The sequence below is a fragment of the Danio aesculapii genome, chromosome 5 (assembly GCF_903798145.1).
Source record: "Danio aesculapii chromosome 5, fDanAes4.1, whole genome shotgun sequence".
In the NCBI taxonomy this organism is placed as follows: Eukaryota; Metazoa; Chordata; class Actinopteri; order Cypriniformes; family Danionidae; genus Danio; species Danio aesculapii.
The window spans coordinates 23,850,196-23,869,720 of NC_079439.1; the positions used below are offsets into that span (position 1 = coordinate 23,850,196).

At 37.0% G+C, this 19,525-nt stretch overlaps 1 protein-coding gene across 1 annotated transcript in view; it reads left to right on the forward strand.

Annotated features, from left to right (window-relative positions):
* The first annotated feature begins 1,409 nt into the window (after positions 1–1,409).
* The window catches only part of mtnr1c (melatonin receptor 1C), a 36,840-nt gene continuing 18,724 nt past the window's right edge, over positions 1,410–19,525 (forward strand). The window contains exon 1 of the mRNA XM_056456881.1: positions 1,410–2,150. Coding sequence (XP_056312856.1) covers positions 1,955–2,150 — 196 coding nt within the window. The 5' untranslated portion in view covers positions 1,410–1,954. The remainder of the gene's footprint in view (positions 2,151–19,525) is intronic.

Below are 19,525 nucleotides of genomic sequence, written 5' to 3' on the forward strand. Positions count from 1 at the left end.
CTGCATCACCTCCTTTGTCCAGAGGTACTTTATCTGAATGAATTTTGAAGACAGCATAATGTTTGCCTACTTTTAACTGCATTTGATATCCCACAATCTTGTACATTCGATTTCTGACACAAGCTAAAATGGCACAAGCTGCTCTGCAGGGTGTCCTTTTGTGTGTAAATAAGTTTTTGTTCATGTAGCAGTAAGTAAGCAAATATCACCAACGTTCTCTCTGTTTTGTTGTACTGCTAACTTGTACATGAATAAATTGATCTGCTGTCTCATGAGTCTGTCTGAAATCAGTTTTATGAGGTGCCTTCATGCACAAAGGCTGCCTCCAAAGTGCCTGCCTAATAGGACAGTGAGCCAACAAGTGAAATGCATAAGCTTTTGGACACAGCCAATGTTTTCTCAATGGGGTATATGCAAACAGACTTTTAATTTCATCCAGCCAGCCTCAGCGCTTCCGGTGAACTGCCTTTCCATTATAAAATTACCACGTTTAAGATCTGATTTCTATAAAAATCAGTTATCTTCACTGCCTGATAGATATACGATGTGAAGTGGGTCTCAGACCGGACAAGAAGCACTGCATTAAATTCCATCTTCTCCCTGCCATGTCTTTAAAATATGATTATTTTTTTATTTTGTTTATTTCACTACTGTATTTTCAATGGAGTTTCTACACTCGCCCGCTGATCCTGACGCCGCTAGCACTAACACTCTTTTCATTTTGTTTCACGCTTAAAAAACTAAATTAATGCTAAAGTCTATTTAACTGAATGTAAAAGGAACCTTATGAAATTGAAAATAGTCACATTAAGCTTTCACCGGAAGTTTATCATTGGAAGAAAAACAGCTGAGCTGTGCATACATCCCATTCAACTGAATAGACACTCGCAGTAAGCTTTTCCATACATCACAACTTAAGCAGATACCATTTGAATTACACTTCAAAGTCCACTAATGGTGAAGGGGTACTCCAAGGCAGTACAAAGCGATTGGTTAATATAGAGGCACACCCAAGCGGGCCGTTACGTAGCCTACCCCTTTCTCTCGAACCGAGCACCCTTCCATCTCTCAACTCAGACCATCTCTGGATGTATATAACTCACCTGTCTCAAAATGATTACTGATATCTTTATTTATTTTTAAATCGACCACTGCAAAACAATTTTTCCCCGTATGACAAATAAACTGCTCAGTTAAGACGAAGAAGGGTTTCGATGGATGATACATAGCCTACAGGTCCTGACTGGAAGAAGAAGCGTTTGAGCTGAACACTGTTGCTATGGTTACTTGGAGTCGCGACTTAGTTCTTTAGTTTTTTTAAAGCTCCAGATGAAAATGCGCTCCGACGAACTGTAGATGAATGTTTTCTGCTTAAACATCTAAGAAAACATAATACATAATTTGCTTACACTATGTTTTAAACTCACGCTTTTAAAGAACAAAGTCTCTGTTTGAGAGATCCGCAGAAGCGGAGGGCTAGATTTCTCAACTCGTTACAGTCGCTGCCGGACTGCCTCTGAACAGTTGACTGCGCGCTTGAGACCGAGAGGCTCCGGGCTCCGGGGATGCGACGCAGACCGTCGCCAATGTCGCCGCTGAAATGAGTGTGGCGTTTGAGCAACAGCCCGGAGTGTGTGTGTATGTGTGACTCACTGTGATCCGAGGTGACAGTCCAGATAACTGTGGGGCTGACAATGCACCGACTACCAAACATTCATTGAATTTAATGGGAGCTACTGGGAAATCCTCTGTGGCATAGGCTAATTTATCGTGCGCTGGAAGTTGCATGAAAACGGATTTTTTTATGAGTACAGTGACATTTCGTAAGTGGAATGGATTGGATTTGTTTTCGGGAAGGTGCACGACAATACCTGTTCGCGGCAACTTTGCCGTTTTTCCTTGAAGAGTGGAGCAAAGGAGAAACTTTAATGTGTTGCTACACTGCTCCATAAGAATGGCGATGACAAAGGCGAACTTAAGCTGTCTGGATAGTTTATCCCAGGGAAACAACTGTCTCACCGCCAGGAGCACGTCTCCCGGGGTCGCGGCCACCCTCGCCGGCGTGCTGATCTTCACCACCGTGGCTGATATCGTTGGAAATCTGCTGGTCATCCTGTCCGTCTACAGGAACAAGAAACTGAGGAATGCAGGTGTGAAGTCATCCGGGGGGAGATATTGTAATGTTATTTATTTTTTGAGCTTTTATAGATGTTTTTTAATTACAATGTGTAGTGATTGTTTATAGATATAATATGGTAATCTAAATACACTTACATGTAAACAGATTGTCTTTCGCTTGTTACCAGCTGTTGTTGTCAGTTTGGCATAGATCATAGATCACACACACTCACACAAACCTGCATGTGTATTTATATTTGCCAGCAGTCATATATTTTTATTTATCAAATTGGGAAGAAATATCATCAGTAGTTTACAGAATAAAACATTTTATATGACATTTTACTCAAGCACATATAAACACTAAATCTTGAATACAAATAATTGATAACTGGTCTATGTATATATATATATATATATATATATATATATATATATATATATATATATATATATATATATATATAGTTCATATAGGTAGTTCATTGTAATGTTGGAAACTGAGAAGAAGCAGGTCTTATAATGCTAAATCAACACCTATGCAACATGCTTCCCTGTGCTCTATGTTTTGATGCTCCCTCTTCCCCGGAGTTACATAAGACACCGGCAAAAAATGGCTGTCTTTTTGTATTGTGTAACAAAACAAGATATAAGATGTTAAATATCATAATAACCCATGGTTTTTTTGATGTGCCAAGAAGTGTCAAGAGAATGTAACCCAAGGCATGATCGCTTCAACAGAAGCACGTAAGCAAACAACTCAGTTTACAGGGCTTCATTTTATACTGCAGGCTGTGCGATGAAGGAACAGTTGCCAGATATGTGAGACCATTACAATACAGTCAAATTATAAAACACAATGTCACTCATATACAGTGGAGTCCAAAAGTCTGAGAGCTTTACTGAAAATCCCTTGTAAATCTGTAAGATCCTTTAATTACAAATTAGATTTTCAGAAATATACTAACACTGAGTGAAAGGCTGAATTGAAGGGGCAGTGATTTAAAAAAAATCCTAACAATGCATGTTAACCAGTGTGTTTTGAAGATATTCTAAAGAGCATCTTGTGTTTCGGTGCTGGAAAATCTGACCTTTTGTTCAGAGGAGTTCACATGTCCCAAATTTGATTATTTGACCAAAAATAGTTCAGAATCATTGTAATTCATTTTATAACATCTAAATCTTTCACTTTCTTGCCAGTTGGATTTTACATCCAGGCTTGTCAGCATGTCCTAAGACTTTCTGACCTCTTTGTGTACAGTATATGTTAAAGAACCTGTTGCTTGCTACATTATCTGATTTCCTTCTTTATTGCATGTAATCTTATATATGTGAGAGCGAAGGAGCAGAGCTTTGCCTGCGAGGGATAGATATGTTTATCAGTTTCAGCTATTCCACTTGATTAAGTCCTACTCGCCAGTTGGTATGAAGATGATATGAGCAGAGGAGACAGAAGCATGAAAGAGATCTTCTGGGAACATCCTATCGGAGCTGAAGTGCCATCATCAGACCGCAGTGGGCTGTTTACACACGTTTGAAGCACTCTAGGAGATGAGCATTTCTCAGTATTAGAACACAGTGGTTGATTATCTATGTTGGGGTCCACAAAAGGGAATTAAGAAATGTGCATTAATCTTATGGAGAGAACATGCTCCAGCGTGGCTGGCGTTGTTCTCTGTGTATATTCCTTTCATCAGACCATTCCGATCGCTGCAGCTGCTCACAACTGTGCTGGCAGCGTGTTGAAATCCCACCGCCTCAGATCATGCGGTGTTTTCCAAGCCTGCCCTTAGCTATGAGCTGCTGGAGTGGATGTGCAACACTGCACGGTTGCATTAAGAAGGGAGATCCAGCTTTGTTGGTTGTCATGACAGGGATGGACGAACCCCAGACTCATAACTCATTGCATTCACGCTCAGCTGATTTCACCTCAATAGGGACGTGTCAGAATTTTGAATGTCGGTATTTGGAAAATTCTGTAAGATCAGAATCTTGTGCATTATATCAGGGAATGCATTAGAAAAGAGAGGCACGTGACCTGCTGGTGCAGTTTTGGTGATGTTTTTTTTCTCTCTTAATGTCTATTTATGGGCTGTACATGTGCTTTAAGCACAGAACAAGTTGCGAGAGACCGGAAAGCACTGGGGACTGAGACAGTGGGATCAGGACATGGCACTGGCTTTTTATGTGTTTTAGACGCATGCATGATTGCACACTGTGCCGTAGCTGAGATGTGATTTTTGTGTTTGCTGTTGTTGTTCAATTTTATTCTTAGTAGCCATTTTTTACTAGTGGGGGAAGGGCAGTTTGCTCATGTGTATTTATTTAGCCAGTTGTTCACATGAACACATGAATAAACATAACATGAATAATGGTACTGGTAGAAATTGTCATAATAAATTATGAGATCACCAAATTTTGTACCACCTACACCTTTCGTCTGAAACATTTTATTACATTAATTAAAAAAAATAATAATGTTTTACCTGAAAATATGACCAGAATCATGCAAAATGTGCTTGTTTCACGTAGCAAAAATGTAATCATCAGGATACCACCTCTGCCTCTTTTTGAGCCAGAAAAATAATTTGAGTAAATTAAAGCTACACAAAATATATAGCTGTAATATTTGATTACATAAATGTCCATCAAAAAGATAATATATAACATATTTGACTAATTAAATGGGCTCAGGAGAAGCATTAAAATATGATAGAACTCGTGTTCAAGGACAAGTGGCCCTAAATAATAATTTTGTCAAAGGATTGTGGATCAATGTGTAAAATTAAAGCTTTTCATTCAGATAAGAATGTAAAATATAGCTTTATTTATTCCTGTGTTTAGAATTTCCCTGTTTAATTTACATAAAACACACACTGAATAATAATTTATGTAACAAAAATATTTAGAATAAAAACAATTTAGGATGCATATCCTTCATCAGATTTCACTACTTGTATTTGTAGGAAAGTTTAAGACGCATTATTTAAACTGCAATAAATCGAATGTATGAATGTATTTATTTATTATTTGAGATATTTTAATACGCACAGGTGTAATTTCATTTTTACAATTATATAACTATAATGCTGATTATTTGACACATTTTTTGACAATTTATTCTCAAACAGAATTATTCTCAACGTTCAACTAGATGCTTGCATGTATAATACGCTTTCCAAGTATACAAAATAAATGATGTAAATTGATGTCGACAGATAAATAAGATATCTCATTTTGACCTATATATGGTGAAAAGATTTTTTTTTACAAATGTATTGTGTATTTATGAATTTTTTTATCAAACTATCCTTAATTAAACCTTTATATTATTGTACAGCAAGTACAAGTTTTACTCTTAAATTTTCATTAAGATTATATTGTAAGTTTTGCAAAGCCTTACAAAAAAAAAAAAAAAAAAACACGGACAGTTATATCAATATATATGAAATATGACTCGGAATTTTTGGCATAAGGACACTGAAACCTGCTTTCCTCCCAGCTCAGGCTATTTCTCCTGCCGTCAGGCTTGGTTATGGGGTTGTGTAGATTCTGGGAGCACGAGCTGGGTTTAATCAATACTACCTCACCCCCTTCTTCTGGCCCCTCTTTAGACTAGAGTGCTGACTGATAGCTTCTTAATGTCCAGCATCAGCTAGCGCTCCCTCGTGCTGTTCAGGAGGTTTTGGCACAAATTACATCTGCCAAAGTCAAACGTATCAACCTGGTGATTCGAATCATTTAAACCCCACTGTATTTCCAGCAGCCTTTTTTAAAATCGTCAGTGTCACATGATTTCTTTATTTTGATGCTCAACTAACATTTTTCTGATATTTTCACAGTTAAATGTGGTTTTCCTGCTTAAAGGATAAGGGTTTGCTGTTAAGTAACTCACCCTCAGGCCATCCCAGATGTAGGTGACAGTTTTTCTCAGCAAAAAATGTAAGATTTTTGGCTGAGACTGTGGTTCATGTGGTGCTCTGTTGTGCAATATGGAAGTTTTGGAATCTCTAAAGTTATTCTTACTGATTGAGATTGTTGAAAGAAATTTAATATCCAAGTTGAAATATCCAAGATAAACAAAAATAGCTTTTTTAATGAACAATAAAACACAAGTCATAAACACAGAGCATCAGCTCACATGTAGATTTGAACAGTATAGTCATAATGCGACACTACAATTATGAGGTTAATTGCATCGGTTTATTCATATATATTTGGTCTACATGAGGGAAAGTCAATGTCAATATTGCCCAAATTTTAGAATGTGGTCAGGATGATTTGTAGGGGCTGCGGATTAAAGTAATAATTATAGTTTCTTGCACAGACCAATCATTTTACTTAAAAAACCTCAATGTATCATCATAAAACACGGGCAATTATTTTTCTTTGCCTGCGGATGATTTCTTGGACTCTTTATGTGGCAGTTGCTGCTGACTCAGGCCCGTAGCCAGCCTGTTGAAAGGGGTGGTTCTTTTTTGTTTATGTTTCTAAAAAAGTGGACCATTTTTGCAGTTATTTGCCTCATTTTCTATTCAATTGTGCATTTTTGTAACATTTTAAGAACTAATCTTTGCTGGATCAGCTTGTCAGATGGTGATCATAACCATACTTTTTTGATGCACCAAAAATATTTCCTACAATTTTGTCAAAGTGCTCACCATACTATTTTACTACGAAATATTTATTTACAAATTTGGATTTGAACTGTAAGTTAATGCATTTTTTTGAATGTTGTTATGAGATTAGTTTTAAAATTAATAAAGAAATATGAAAAAAAAACTTATTTTTAAATGCAAAATTATTATCATTCATCATTTAAAAAAATAGTAATCTGGTAAAACTTGTTTTAAAATAAAAACTGTAGCCTATGGGAAAACAAAAACTGGCCAGCTCAGACTTTCCTCAGTCAGAATTTGGCTACTTGAATAATCTATTGTCGTGAGACTGGTCTTGCAGATTCCTTGGATCATACAGAGAACATAATTCATTTAATTTATGTTAATTCCTAATTGACGCAACTTCCTGTCCACCATCTTAAATTAGTTTGAAAATCTGTTGTTTTAAACTCTCAATAGATTGTTTGCTCAGACTATGCTGCCGAAAAAGTCATAGAATTTTCCATTTGCTCTGTAGTTTGTTGCCGTGCTTGTTTATGTTGTGGCCGCTGGGCTGCTTGGCCCTGATAATTGCTGCTTGCAGCTAGATTAAAAAAATTAATTTGTCTTAAAGACTTCTTCTATCTATAATTTTCACAATTTATGATGGTGTAGCAGTCCAAAATGGGATAAACGAGCTCATATTGGGGACAAATTCTGGATTTTGTCAGTGGGGGGTGGGTCTTTCGAACCCCCCCTGGCTCTTTATTGTTAAGATGTCTTATGTTAATTTTATAGAGGACAATCCCTTTACATTTTTCTGGATACTTTGATAAATGGTTATAATCTAAACAACTCTATTTTTCTTTTAATTCTTTTCAACATTCTTTTTTTTTTTGTAACAGCGAACATTTACACCATGTCGTGATTACAATTAGATTCAGGCAATATTGAGTTTTAACTTTGCCTCTTGTAAACAAAATGCTTTGATTACATTGATGCAATGAAGCTTGCTGTACTAACCAGAATCATGTAAACACTTTAATTGCATCTGTTCCACTCTGACTCAGACAACGGCATGAACGAACTACTGACATACTGAAGTATTCCCTACAATCGCTGATATCTTTCTACATAAGTCTTTGCTCCTTCATCGAGAGATGTCACAAAGAGTGTGATGGCATGGCATTAGTGACATTGGCGTTGCATTAGCGACATTAGTGAGCATGGGCATTAGTGAAATTACCATCACATTTCAATGTTTACTTCCTCCAGTGTTTTGCACTTGATTTAAGTGCATTAAAACAGTGGCCAGTAAGACGCCTACTATACGCCGGTATGCATCATTTGAGCTGTGCATCGGGGTATATGAATAATGGTGGTAAAAATAACCACTTTTCCTTATTGAATAATCAGAATGTATAGTTGCCTGCTTCTGACATGAACTCAAGTGTTTATAAATTTAATAATAATCACATTATAATAATAATGCACATGTAAACAGAAGTCTTTTCAGTCATGTTTGATGAGATAAATGCATTCTTTTTAAATCAGAGTATTAATTAACTTTCAAAAACATGTATTAATGCTATACTATACTGCTATACTGATGATGTTCATGTTATTTTGCAATGCGTAAGCTCCGACTTCTTATTCATTTGCCGCTACGGGTAAATGACTAGGAATAACAATTGGCAGTAAACTGTCAAAGTGCTTGCTCCACAGAGCAGTGCGTTAATGACTATTTTATGATGAGAAAATACAATTTTGCAACATAAAGCAGCATAACGAGCTGTTTTGTATGGCTAAAATCAATGAGATGTGTCTGTACACATTTAAGTTACAATGGTTACACCCGGTCTTATGTAAAAAATAAGGTTGTTCGTTTAAAATGGAACTGCTACCGGTCTGAAGAAGGCCATTTAAATTGTCACTGACGCATTACAGTGTCTCTATTAGCAGCATCAGCATATTGCAATTTGTCCATTACGCCTCACCTGAAACAGCAGCCGTGTTTGGCATTGGCACACACTCAGGGCTGCTGATGGACAGATGGCTTTCAGAGGAAAGGCAATGAACTACTCTCATTGTAGTTATACACACAGCCGGTGAGTGAAGGTCGTTATGACAGTATATGAATTCTCTTTTCTTGCTAAGGCATACTGTTGCCCATAAGCAAGGCTAGGTATTTGATCAACCAGCAACTCTCCGCCAAGGGTAGCCAACTCCTGGGGTGCAAAATTGTGGCCTTCCCTCACAAACTTTCTTTTGTCTTGTTGCTCATCAGTGCTCACCGCTAGCGGGACCCCTGTAATAGTTTGAATTTAAATGTCCTTGAACTTTTGTAATCTACCGCAGGAGTTGTCATATCTATTTAAACATAAGGGGCATGCATGTCCCCCCTTAGATTCATGTGCCAAAAACTGATTTTGAATGCAACTCTAAAGACTAAAAGTACATATTTTAGATGTGATGATTAAGTTTCTCAGGAAAACATGATCATATCAAGTGTAGTTTTTTATTTGTATACTTTTTTTAAATTTGCTGTAAATATCTGATTAGTTTAAGTTTGTTTCATTACACATATTTCTATTTAGTTTTTATATATTTAGTAGTAATTCTAGTTTAACAGAGGTAATAGGTCACATCCAGTGTTGACCAAAGCAAGGTTTAGTGTTTGCACAGCTTACAGTAACTCTTGTGCAAGCTTTGTGGTAATAAAAGTAAAATAAGTGTTTGAACAGACACTGGACAGAAAAGCACACAAATGCAACTTAAACGAATAAATATAAATAATTATGAAGAATTGAGAGAAAAATCTTCATATTAAAATCCGCAAGAAATCAAATACTAGCCATATGATTTTGTTAGCTCACATTGCTTGTTTTTTGGTGAACAATTCATCTGTGCTTGTCATTAAGAGAAAAAAAATTGTTTGACCTTCTAATCTTTAATTGAAATCTGAAGATGCACTTCCTGTTTTTTTTCAGTTAATTTGATATATTATTTATGTCTTAGCAAATGGGTGTGGCTAACATATTTTACCATGCCCCTCCACCTGTCAGTTTTGACAACAAACAGAAATGGTCATGAGAAAGTGTCTGTTGGGTTGTAATAAGTCTCACCAAACACTTTTCTCGATCTTCCTGAGTGAAATGCCTATTTTTCTATATCTAATCAGCTTGCAGTACAAAAAACAAGCCACACTCACTGTTTTTTCATTTAATTTAACTTTTCTCTAGGAACCAGTGTTGCCAGACGTACAATAATTATTGTATTTGTACGATAATTTTGACCTCTGTATACGATGTACGATTATCAATGAAAAAAATCCTATGATGTACGATAATTTCAGAATTTTATGGCATTTAAAATGAATTTCCTTGTAATCTTTGGGCTTCTATACTTATTGATCTATAGCTGCATCTCTTGTCCACTGTCTGTGAGGAGAACGTGGAGTTGGACACGTTTTTTTCTCCTATTACATTACATTTTCTCAGCCAATCAACATGGAGAATGGCTCTCTCTCGTGAGTTAACATTCCTGCTGTGCGCGGGCGACCATGCTTAAAAGGAAGTTGAGAAGGACAGTGGAGTTTGTCGTTGATGTTCTCGTTTTTCCCCATTCAAATGCATGTTTTTCCAAAGTTAACCTCATGAAAACAAAGCTACAAAATTGGTTCATTACAGATACTCTGAATGGGCTCATGCACATCTCAGAGTGTGTTAAACATTCGGGGAGGGTGCACTGCTTTCAAGCCAACCAGCACTATGTTACAGTCCATGACGGCATTCGATTTGCACTGCAAAATGAATCCCCTAACATCTGGCAACACATCCAGTACAACGACTCGGAGGTGGAGTTTGAACCTTTCCACTAAGGTGTGCCTATTTTTTTTTTTTTTTTATGTGTAATGGTAATTTGCACATTGTGTCAAAACGCTATTTGCCTAGATAATAGCTGTATACTCTTTGTTTGACTCGTGTTCGATAATTTTCCTCCAAATGCGATAATTTTGAGGTTCTGGTACGATACTTTGACATTTCCAATCTGGAATACTGCTAGGAACTGCGTCACAATCCGAAAAAAAAAACACACAGCATCTGGTTCATGTGGACTCTAAAGATAAACATGCATAGTTTACATTTATTTTGGCAAACTAAGTTATGGTGTCTGTCTGTAGAAGAGCTATCAATATTATTTTATTGTAAGTTAGTGTTCCTGTGACGAATGTTAGTTTCAGTTAGTTTTAGTTTTTCATTTTTTAATGTATTATTTTTATTTTATTTCACTTAACAAAACTGATTTTGACCAATAGTTTTAGTTTTAGGTCAATCGGTGCTTTTGAAAACATTATTGGTTGGGTTTAGGGAAGGAGGAGGGTGGATCAGTCGATTGGTCAGTCAGTCAGTCGACTGTGGCCTGTGGATTTACGTGAGAACAGCAGGTGCGATCTCAAAAAGCATACACATCGCCCCCTAGTGGATTGGTGAAAATAAAAACTGCAAAAAATGTACCTCCTGGGACATATTTGGTGCCCTCTAGAAATGTATATAGTACATTTTTAGAATGAGCCTGGGTTGATTATAAACCTATACCCAGTAAAACAAAGCATGCACAAATCAAAGGTTTAGTGGGCTGTAGAGTTTCCTGCTGCATTCCTCAAGCCTCTCCTCCATTCTCATCTATACAAAAATGGACTCTTGTTCATTTTAACAACTGTCAAACACAGACATTTGGGGCAGTTTTAGCTTTTTGGTTTCCAGTGCTTATGTTTCAAATGTATTTGTTTTTAAGCTACAGAGTATGCGTGAGACTGTATGGATGCAGACCTACACTGTCCTTAATATTTCAGAATAGTATTGGTGCACTCTCAGAAATAAAGGTACGCGAGCTGTCACTGGGGTGGTACCTTTTCGAAAGGTACAATTTTGTACCTAAAAGGTCCATATTAATACCTCAAAGGTACATATTAGTACCTAAAAAGTACAAAATTGTTCCTCTTAAAATTTTTAGGTACCATTATATTCTTTTGAGGTACTAATATGGACCCTTCAGGTACAAACGTGTACCTTTTGAAAAGCTACCACCCCAGTGACAGCTCGCGTACCTTTATTTCTGAGAGTGTGGAAGTAATTCTTTAAACCTACAATTATTCTTGGGCTGTTGAAGAAAATATATAAAATCATTGAAACAAATAAAATATCAATGCAATAAACTGTAAATGTCAGTTTAAAGTACACATGAAATCAAAACTAACCATATGATTTTGTTAGCCAGTTTTGTAGTGAACAATCCATCTGTTTGTCATTAAGAAAAAATGTTTATCCAGGTAATCTAAAATTAAATTCTGAAATTGCACTTCCTGTTTTTTGTATTTTTTGTTTAAATGCTCAGAATACATGATTTTGAGGTATTGGGCGTGGCTAACATACTAAACCAAGCCCTCCTATTAGTTTTGACAACAAACACAAATAGCGAGGAGGAGGAGTCTGTTAGGTTCTAATAACTATTAAAAACCCTTTTCCTGATCTTTCTGAATGAAATGCACATCCAATCAGCTCACAGTAGAAAAACAACTGTAGAAAAAACACGCCCACTGTTTTCTCAATTAATATTTCGTTTCTTTAGAAACTGCATCACAATACAAAAAAAGGCAGTTTCGGGTTCACTAAAAGTCCCAGTTTAAAGGGACACACTTTAAAGGTGGCAAGACACATCATCCCAGGGGTGTCTAGACAGTTTAGCTAAAACCCTAATTAACACAAGTGAACCAGCTATTCATTCTCATTAAAAAGTTTGAGAGAACTGTACTGCTAATTAGAGCTAAAATCCAAATGACAGTGGTCCTCCAGCAACAGCAGGATTAGGTATCCCTGTATTATGCAGTTGAAGTTTAATATTAAACTAATTTCGAGAGGCGCACGCGCTCATGATTGACCCAGCTGGCACATATTAGCTAATCACGATCCTCCAATCAAAGGATCCTATATATATCCTCTTTTTTTTTCTACAACTATCTTCGTCTGGAAAAAAAACCCCTCCTCCCCTTCTTCCACCTTTATCAAGAATGGGTGGCACGGTGGCCCTGTAACTAGCACTGTTGCCTCACAGCAAGAATTCCAATGGCTCTGGCTCCTTGTTGGACCAGCTGATATTTCAGTGCGGAGTTTGCATGTTTTCCCCGTATCCGCATGGGTTTCCCCCGGGTTCCCCAGTTACCTTCCAAGGTCCAAATAAGCTCTATATTATAGACAAAATAAACCCAAGTCTCTTTTACTAGACATCTCGGTCTCAGGAAGTTCTCCTAAGCCTCAGCTGCGGGGGAGTTTTGAGATCATCCTGAGCTCAGTCTCCCCTCGCACCGTAAAGGGAGGGAGCCCTGGACTCGAGGATCCCTTGAGCTCAGAGCTCTCTCCTGGGACAACATGCCAAACAAGCTTTTTATAAATCATGAGTTAAGTGTGAACTCTTGAAATGTATTAAAGGGTTAGTTCACCAAAAATTAATAATTCTGTAATTAATTCCTAACCTTCATGTAAATCCAAACCCCTGAGACCTTTGTTCATCTTCAGAATATGTTTTCGATTAATCCTGGCTCATTCAAACTCTAGATAAGCACCAAAGAAACATCCTAAAACAGGCCTTCACTATTGGAATATTACTATTTACAAAGTAAATAGTTTCAAAGAGCTGTCTATATTGGGACTATTTTGACAATGTTGAATCTTTAAAAAACCTAAGGATGATGAGTAAAGAAGACCAATCTGCTGTATGAGGTTGCCAGCTCTTACATTTGTCATTAACAAATAGATGCACACAACTGGATAGACAGCACCTTTCCAGAACTTGTAACTCCTTATTTATTCTTCATGTTTAATATGCAGGATTGTTCTCCTTTCTCATAAATAGAAATATTTTGTCTCATTTGATAAGGTGAGTCCGCCAACAATGTTATAGCTTTTCCTCTGCTTCCAACTGAGATATGCTAATGCTCTTATATGGTCATTTATGATAGGAATGGATTAGAAATTTGAATTAGGCTGTAATGTGTGTATGCGCAGATGGGAAAGCTTGTGATGGAGTGTTACAGTGATGGTGAACGTCTTTGATTGCTTTGGTCATGTTTTCTTTCTTGAGCTGCGGCCTCAGGCACAAACGTCTGACCCGCTGTGCTGGACACTCTGTTTGCCAGACAACAGCATATCTCACTACAGTAAAATGACTGCAGCCTAATAGAGCTTTAACAATAATAGAACAAACATGAACATTTGGATATCACAGCATGAAGATGTTGTGTATCTGGAGTGGGTTTGATCTGTCTGTTTGGCAGAGCTCCTGAGATGCCGGTTTGCTGTTTTATATGACTGGCTGGCATACAGGAATAATTCCGCATTAAGTACTTATGGAAATGAAGGGGGAAATACTGCCTCTCTTTATTTTTCATGCATACGCATAAACACTTGCACACACACACTGCTCCAAAAAGGCTGTAAACAAGCTCTCAAAAAAAGCAATATACTAATTATATAAAGAAACTGCTTGTGTAGTGTTGCATTTTGATAAGTTATATGCTTCCACTTGCTTTTTAAACCACTGAAGCATTTAAAAACCTATGTTTAATTATTACCATTATTTATATAGTGAACTTGCTCTTCATGTCACAGATAAAAACAACACTCTCTAGATCTACAGCATTTACCTTTACTTCAGATGCATCTGTTAATACTACACTGTAAAAATATTGCTGTAAATTTGACAGTATTACTGGCAAGTTTTGTTGCAAAGTTGTGCAAAATTTTCAAGTCCATTGTACGCTCACCGGTCACTTTATTAGGTACACCTGACCAACTGCTCGTTAAAGCAAATTTCTAATCAGCCAATCGCATGACAGCAACTCAATGCATTTAGGCATGTAGACATGGTCAAGATGATCTGCTGCAGTTCAAATTGACAATCAGAATTGGGAAGAAAGGTGATTTAAGTGACTGAACGTGGCATGATTGTTGGTGCCAGACGGGCTGGTCTGAGTATTTGGGATTTTAATGCACAACCATTTCTAGGGTTTATAGAGAAGTGTCCGAAAAAGAGAAAATATCCAGTGAGCGGCAGTTCTGTGGGCGCAAATGACTTGTTGATGCCAGAGATCAGAGGAGAATGGCCAGACTGGTTCGAGCTGATAGAAAGGCAACAGTAACTCAAATAAACACTTGTTACAACCGAGGTATGCAGAAGAGCATCTCTGAAGGCACAACACGTCCAACCTTGAGGCAGATAGGCTACAGCAGCAGAAGACCACACCGGGTGTCATTCCTGTCAGCTAAGAACAGGAAACTGAGGCTACTATTCACACAGGCTCACCAAAATTGGACAGTAGAAGATTGGAACATTGTTGCCTGGTCTAATGAGTCCCAATTTCTGCTGCAACATTCAGATGGTAGGGTCACAATTTAGCGTCAAAAACATGAAAGCATGGATCCATCCTGCCTTGTATCAACGGTTCAGGCTAGTGGTGGTGGTGAAATAGTGTGGGGGATATTTTCTTGGCACTTTTTGGGACCATTTGTACCAATTGAGCATCGTGTCAGCACCACAGCCTACCTGAGTATTGTTGCTGACCATGTCCATCCCTTTATGACCACAGTGTACTCGTCCTCTGATGGCTACTTCCAGCAGGATAACGTGTCATGTCATAAAGCACGAAGCATCTCAGACTGGTTTCTTGGAACATGATAATGAGTTCACAGTAGTAAAATGGCTTCCACGGTCACCAGATCTAAATCCAATAGAGCACCTTTGGGATGTGGTGGAATGAGAGATTTGCTTCATGGATGTGCAGCTGACAAATTTGCAGCAACTGCGTGATGCTATCATGTCAATATGGACCAAAATCTCTTAGGAATATTTCCAGTACCTTGTTGAATTTATGCCATGAAGAATTAAAGCAGTTCTGAAGGCAAAATGGGGTTTTACAGCACAATGGTAATTATTAATTTAGTGTGCTTGTACATTTTACAGCATTGCTGGCAGTTTTTACAGTATTACTGGCAATTTACAAGCACACTGTAAATTTTACAGTATTTCTGGCATCCAAAATTGCCAAATTTTACAGCAATTTTTTACAATGTATATTATAGACAAACTAACAATAAACAGTTTTATTTTAGTTAACAAAGATGAATGAACACTCACGTTTTGTTCATTGTTGATGGTAATTAATGCAATAATTAATGCTAACCATCTGAACTTGTTAAAAGTGCAATATTGCATATGAGCCAAATTATTGAACTTTTTAATTATTCCAAATATTTAACGAGCAACATGTTACTTTATTTGTTCATTAAAGATGAAAGCTGATTATGCATCGCATATGTACTTGTAATGTGTTAAACTTTACCTATCCTTACCATCTCTTTCACTCTCTATCTTTTCTCTGTCTATGTCTTAGTGCTTCCAGTCAGTTATTTTTATGGGATGCTGAAGGGAAAATGGAGCTGTGTGTTTGCATACCACTGGTACTTATGCAGCTAACGTGCTTTGTGTGTGTGTGTGTTCAGAGCAGTATTGGTGTAGGTGGTCGTATCTCACCAGTAGTTCCTGAGCTTTATAACCCAATAATTTAACAGACGAATGGAAGGCAGGTTTATCCTGGACATCACACTGAGAAATAAATATGAGTTGTGCAGAGTTATAATAGACTGTCTGATCTGTGTATTAAAGTGAAATCCACTTTAAAAATCAGGTATTTCCAGCCCAGATGCTCCAGACGAGCAGAGCCAGACTATCCATTAAACACATTTCTGACAGCGCAGACACAGTCAGATCAGTGAGAAGTGATCCTCGCAGTGGCTGATAATATTCAACTGGCTCAGAGGGGAGCTCTGGCAAACTAACAGGTAATTGCATTTTAATTGTTCCGCTGAAACTCACCTGCTAAACTGCAGACTTCTATTCTTTCCACCCACAGATGGATTTAGAAAAAGTTCAAATCCAATCTGTTGGGTTTTTGGCTTCTATATATTCCTCTGAATTCTGTCTGTCTGTCTGTCTGTCTATCTATCTAATATCTGTCTGTCCATCCATCCATCTATCCATCCATCCATCTATCTAGCTAAGTAGTCTGCCTCTTCCAAGAATTTGAATAAGCTATAAATTAAACATAGGCTTATACTGCAAACTTTTGTTTTGAACACGATGCATATGCATCATGTTTACTGGAATATATTACAGGGATCTTTTCAATGAGTGAAATTTTATGAAAATAAAAGATACACCATTTCTAGAGAGTTACAGTTTTTCACTTTGGTGCATTTTTCACAACACTATTTACATTTGCACAACAGTTAATGCATTTCTCAAAACAATTAGTCATTCGTGCATATCATAGTGGCAGTTTCTCATTCCTTCCAACAAATTGCAAATGCTTTTGGACATGCATCAATTGCTTTCTTACAACTCTCTGCTGTTTTATAACTTTATCATTTGCTTATGTCATGCCAGTCAAAATTAACTAAACTTGTGAATGCTGAATAGTCATTTCATATAAAATAGTCCTCGTTTCATTACTTGAGTCATTGTGTACAAAAATGTTGAACTACTGTAGTTGTCAATCTATCAAGCAAATTTTATACAAATATTTTTAAATCTTTTTTTTTTTTTTGCTGAAAATGTCTTCTAAATTGATCAATTTCAAGAATGATTTACAGGCCTATGTATGTTGTAGGTTCAGTTCCAATATGTACTGCAATATTGTTTACAGTTGTGCACAGCTCTACCCAAAGGGAGTTGATGTTTGTTGTAAATAAGAGTGTATTTATTCTTTTGCACAATGCTGTGAATAAATTAGGATTGCAAAGAGCATCTGCCGTAAAAATGTAAAACATACATAGTCAATGTCTTGTACTCAGATACCTCACTAAATGCAGTGATGTGTAAATTGTATGTAGTTTTCAAATGGCTGTGCAAATAGTAAATAGTGGTGTCTTGAGCATTTTCAGGAAGCGTCACCATAATCTGACTTTTTTGCATTGGAACAATGTAGAGTAAACTGTCATAATGAAAACATGACAAAGCCATTTGACTACATTATTCATAAACAATGGTGTCAGGACTTTTCTTCTTGATGACACTGACACTTTCATTGACATGAATACTTACTTTTGAGGAATGATCTATCCATTTTGAGCAAGTGACATGCTTTTGCAGGTTATCAACTAGGTTTTGCAGTTTGTACTAATTGTTTGGAGAAATGCATTAACTGTTGTGCAAATGTAAATAGTGTTGTGAGAAATGCACCAAAGCCACTGAGAAAAACTGTAAAGGGATGTACAGAATAGACACACAACAAGAGCCTGCGTGTGTGTGCGTGTTTGTGTGTGTGTGTGAGTGTGTGGTGAGGTTGCATAAGCACTTTCAGCGACGCTCCAGTCCATTAAACACCTCAGATGCTGATGCAGTCTGTGGTATTTTCTAGAACAGATCACAATATGTTATAGTGCCTTATTTAATCAATTTAAAACATCTGTTGTAGGTGTTTCTTAAATAGTATATTTCTTGCTAGCCAACAAATTGCTGTCAGTTTATATTACATAAATCTAAATGTACAGTGTTCACCACACAATGCAAAATGCATGTTTTTAAAGCATTATATGTAAAGGGAATTTTTTTTTTCTTCATTTTATTAGAATGTCAGTTAATGAAGCCCCAAGCTGCAACAAAAGTGTGAAATCTATTTTGCCCTAGCAATAAAAGAAGACTGCACTGTATGCATTTCTAAAACCTAAACATCTACCGATGGGAGTCAGAACATGCTGACACCTCAAAACAAGTCCTCCTCCAACTAGATTTCATTTCTCTTCTGTCTGCAGTGAAGTATGAGAATGAATTTGGATATATTTTTGACAAGGCACTTGCCTGGAAAAAACCTGTGCTTCCATCTTTAGGTTTACCCTCCTGTCAGATTCTTCCTTGTTTACTGTTTACCAGGCTCTTTTTTCCAGTTTTGCGCTGCAGAAACTCATCAGAGCTGTTGAGTTTTTCTAGCTCAATGTTGTGATGACTTCCTATAAAATCATCTCACTGCCTGCTGTTTGGTAACACGCAATTGTTTCCAGCTGGAAAATAAAAACTGAAGCATAAACCTTGTGCATATGTTTCCAAGTATACTTTTTCAGTATTATAATTTGTTCACAATTTGAACAATGAAGAGGTGCCATTATGATAAAGCTGTAGGTGTTCATTTGAGTTGGAAAAGCATCTGTCTGTGACTCGATCTGTTTATTCTGTCTGTGTGTGTGTGAATAGAGCATTGTTACATGTGTCTATGTTGACATATTTTTTCTATTCTTTAGCACACGGAAGTTTTGTTTCCGTCTAAAGTTGTACAATTGGAATATCCCATATATTAATAATAAATAAAACACTGTCTCCATCCCATGTGTTCAAGACAAAAACAATGTCGCTTCCTGTGAAAACTGGCAGAAATTATTAATAATACAATTGAAATTTGCTACAACCGGGAAAACCACTCTGGCTGTTTTTTTTTCCTACATAATAAATCACTTGTGCCTCAAAGGCGGATGACTGATGTTTGATGCATGGTGTTTGGAAACACTGTCCTGTGAGACAGATCTAGAGGCATTTTACAATGACTAAACAAGGTTTGAGATGGTGGTGTGCATTTGAGATCGGTCCACTTGTCCAGTCACATGATCTGTTGAGGCAAAGTCACTCCAGCGGGCACCTTGAGGTCAAAACTACATCAAAAATGCAAATCGATTTGATGTCAATTGAGTAACTTGATGTCAAAA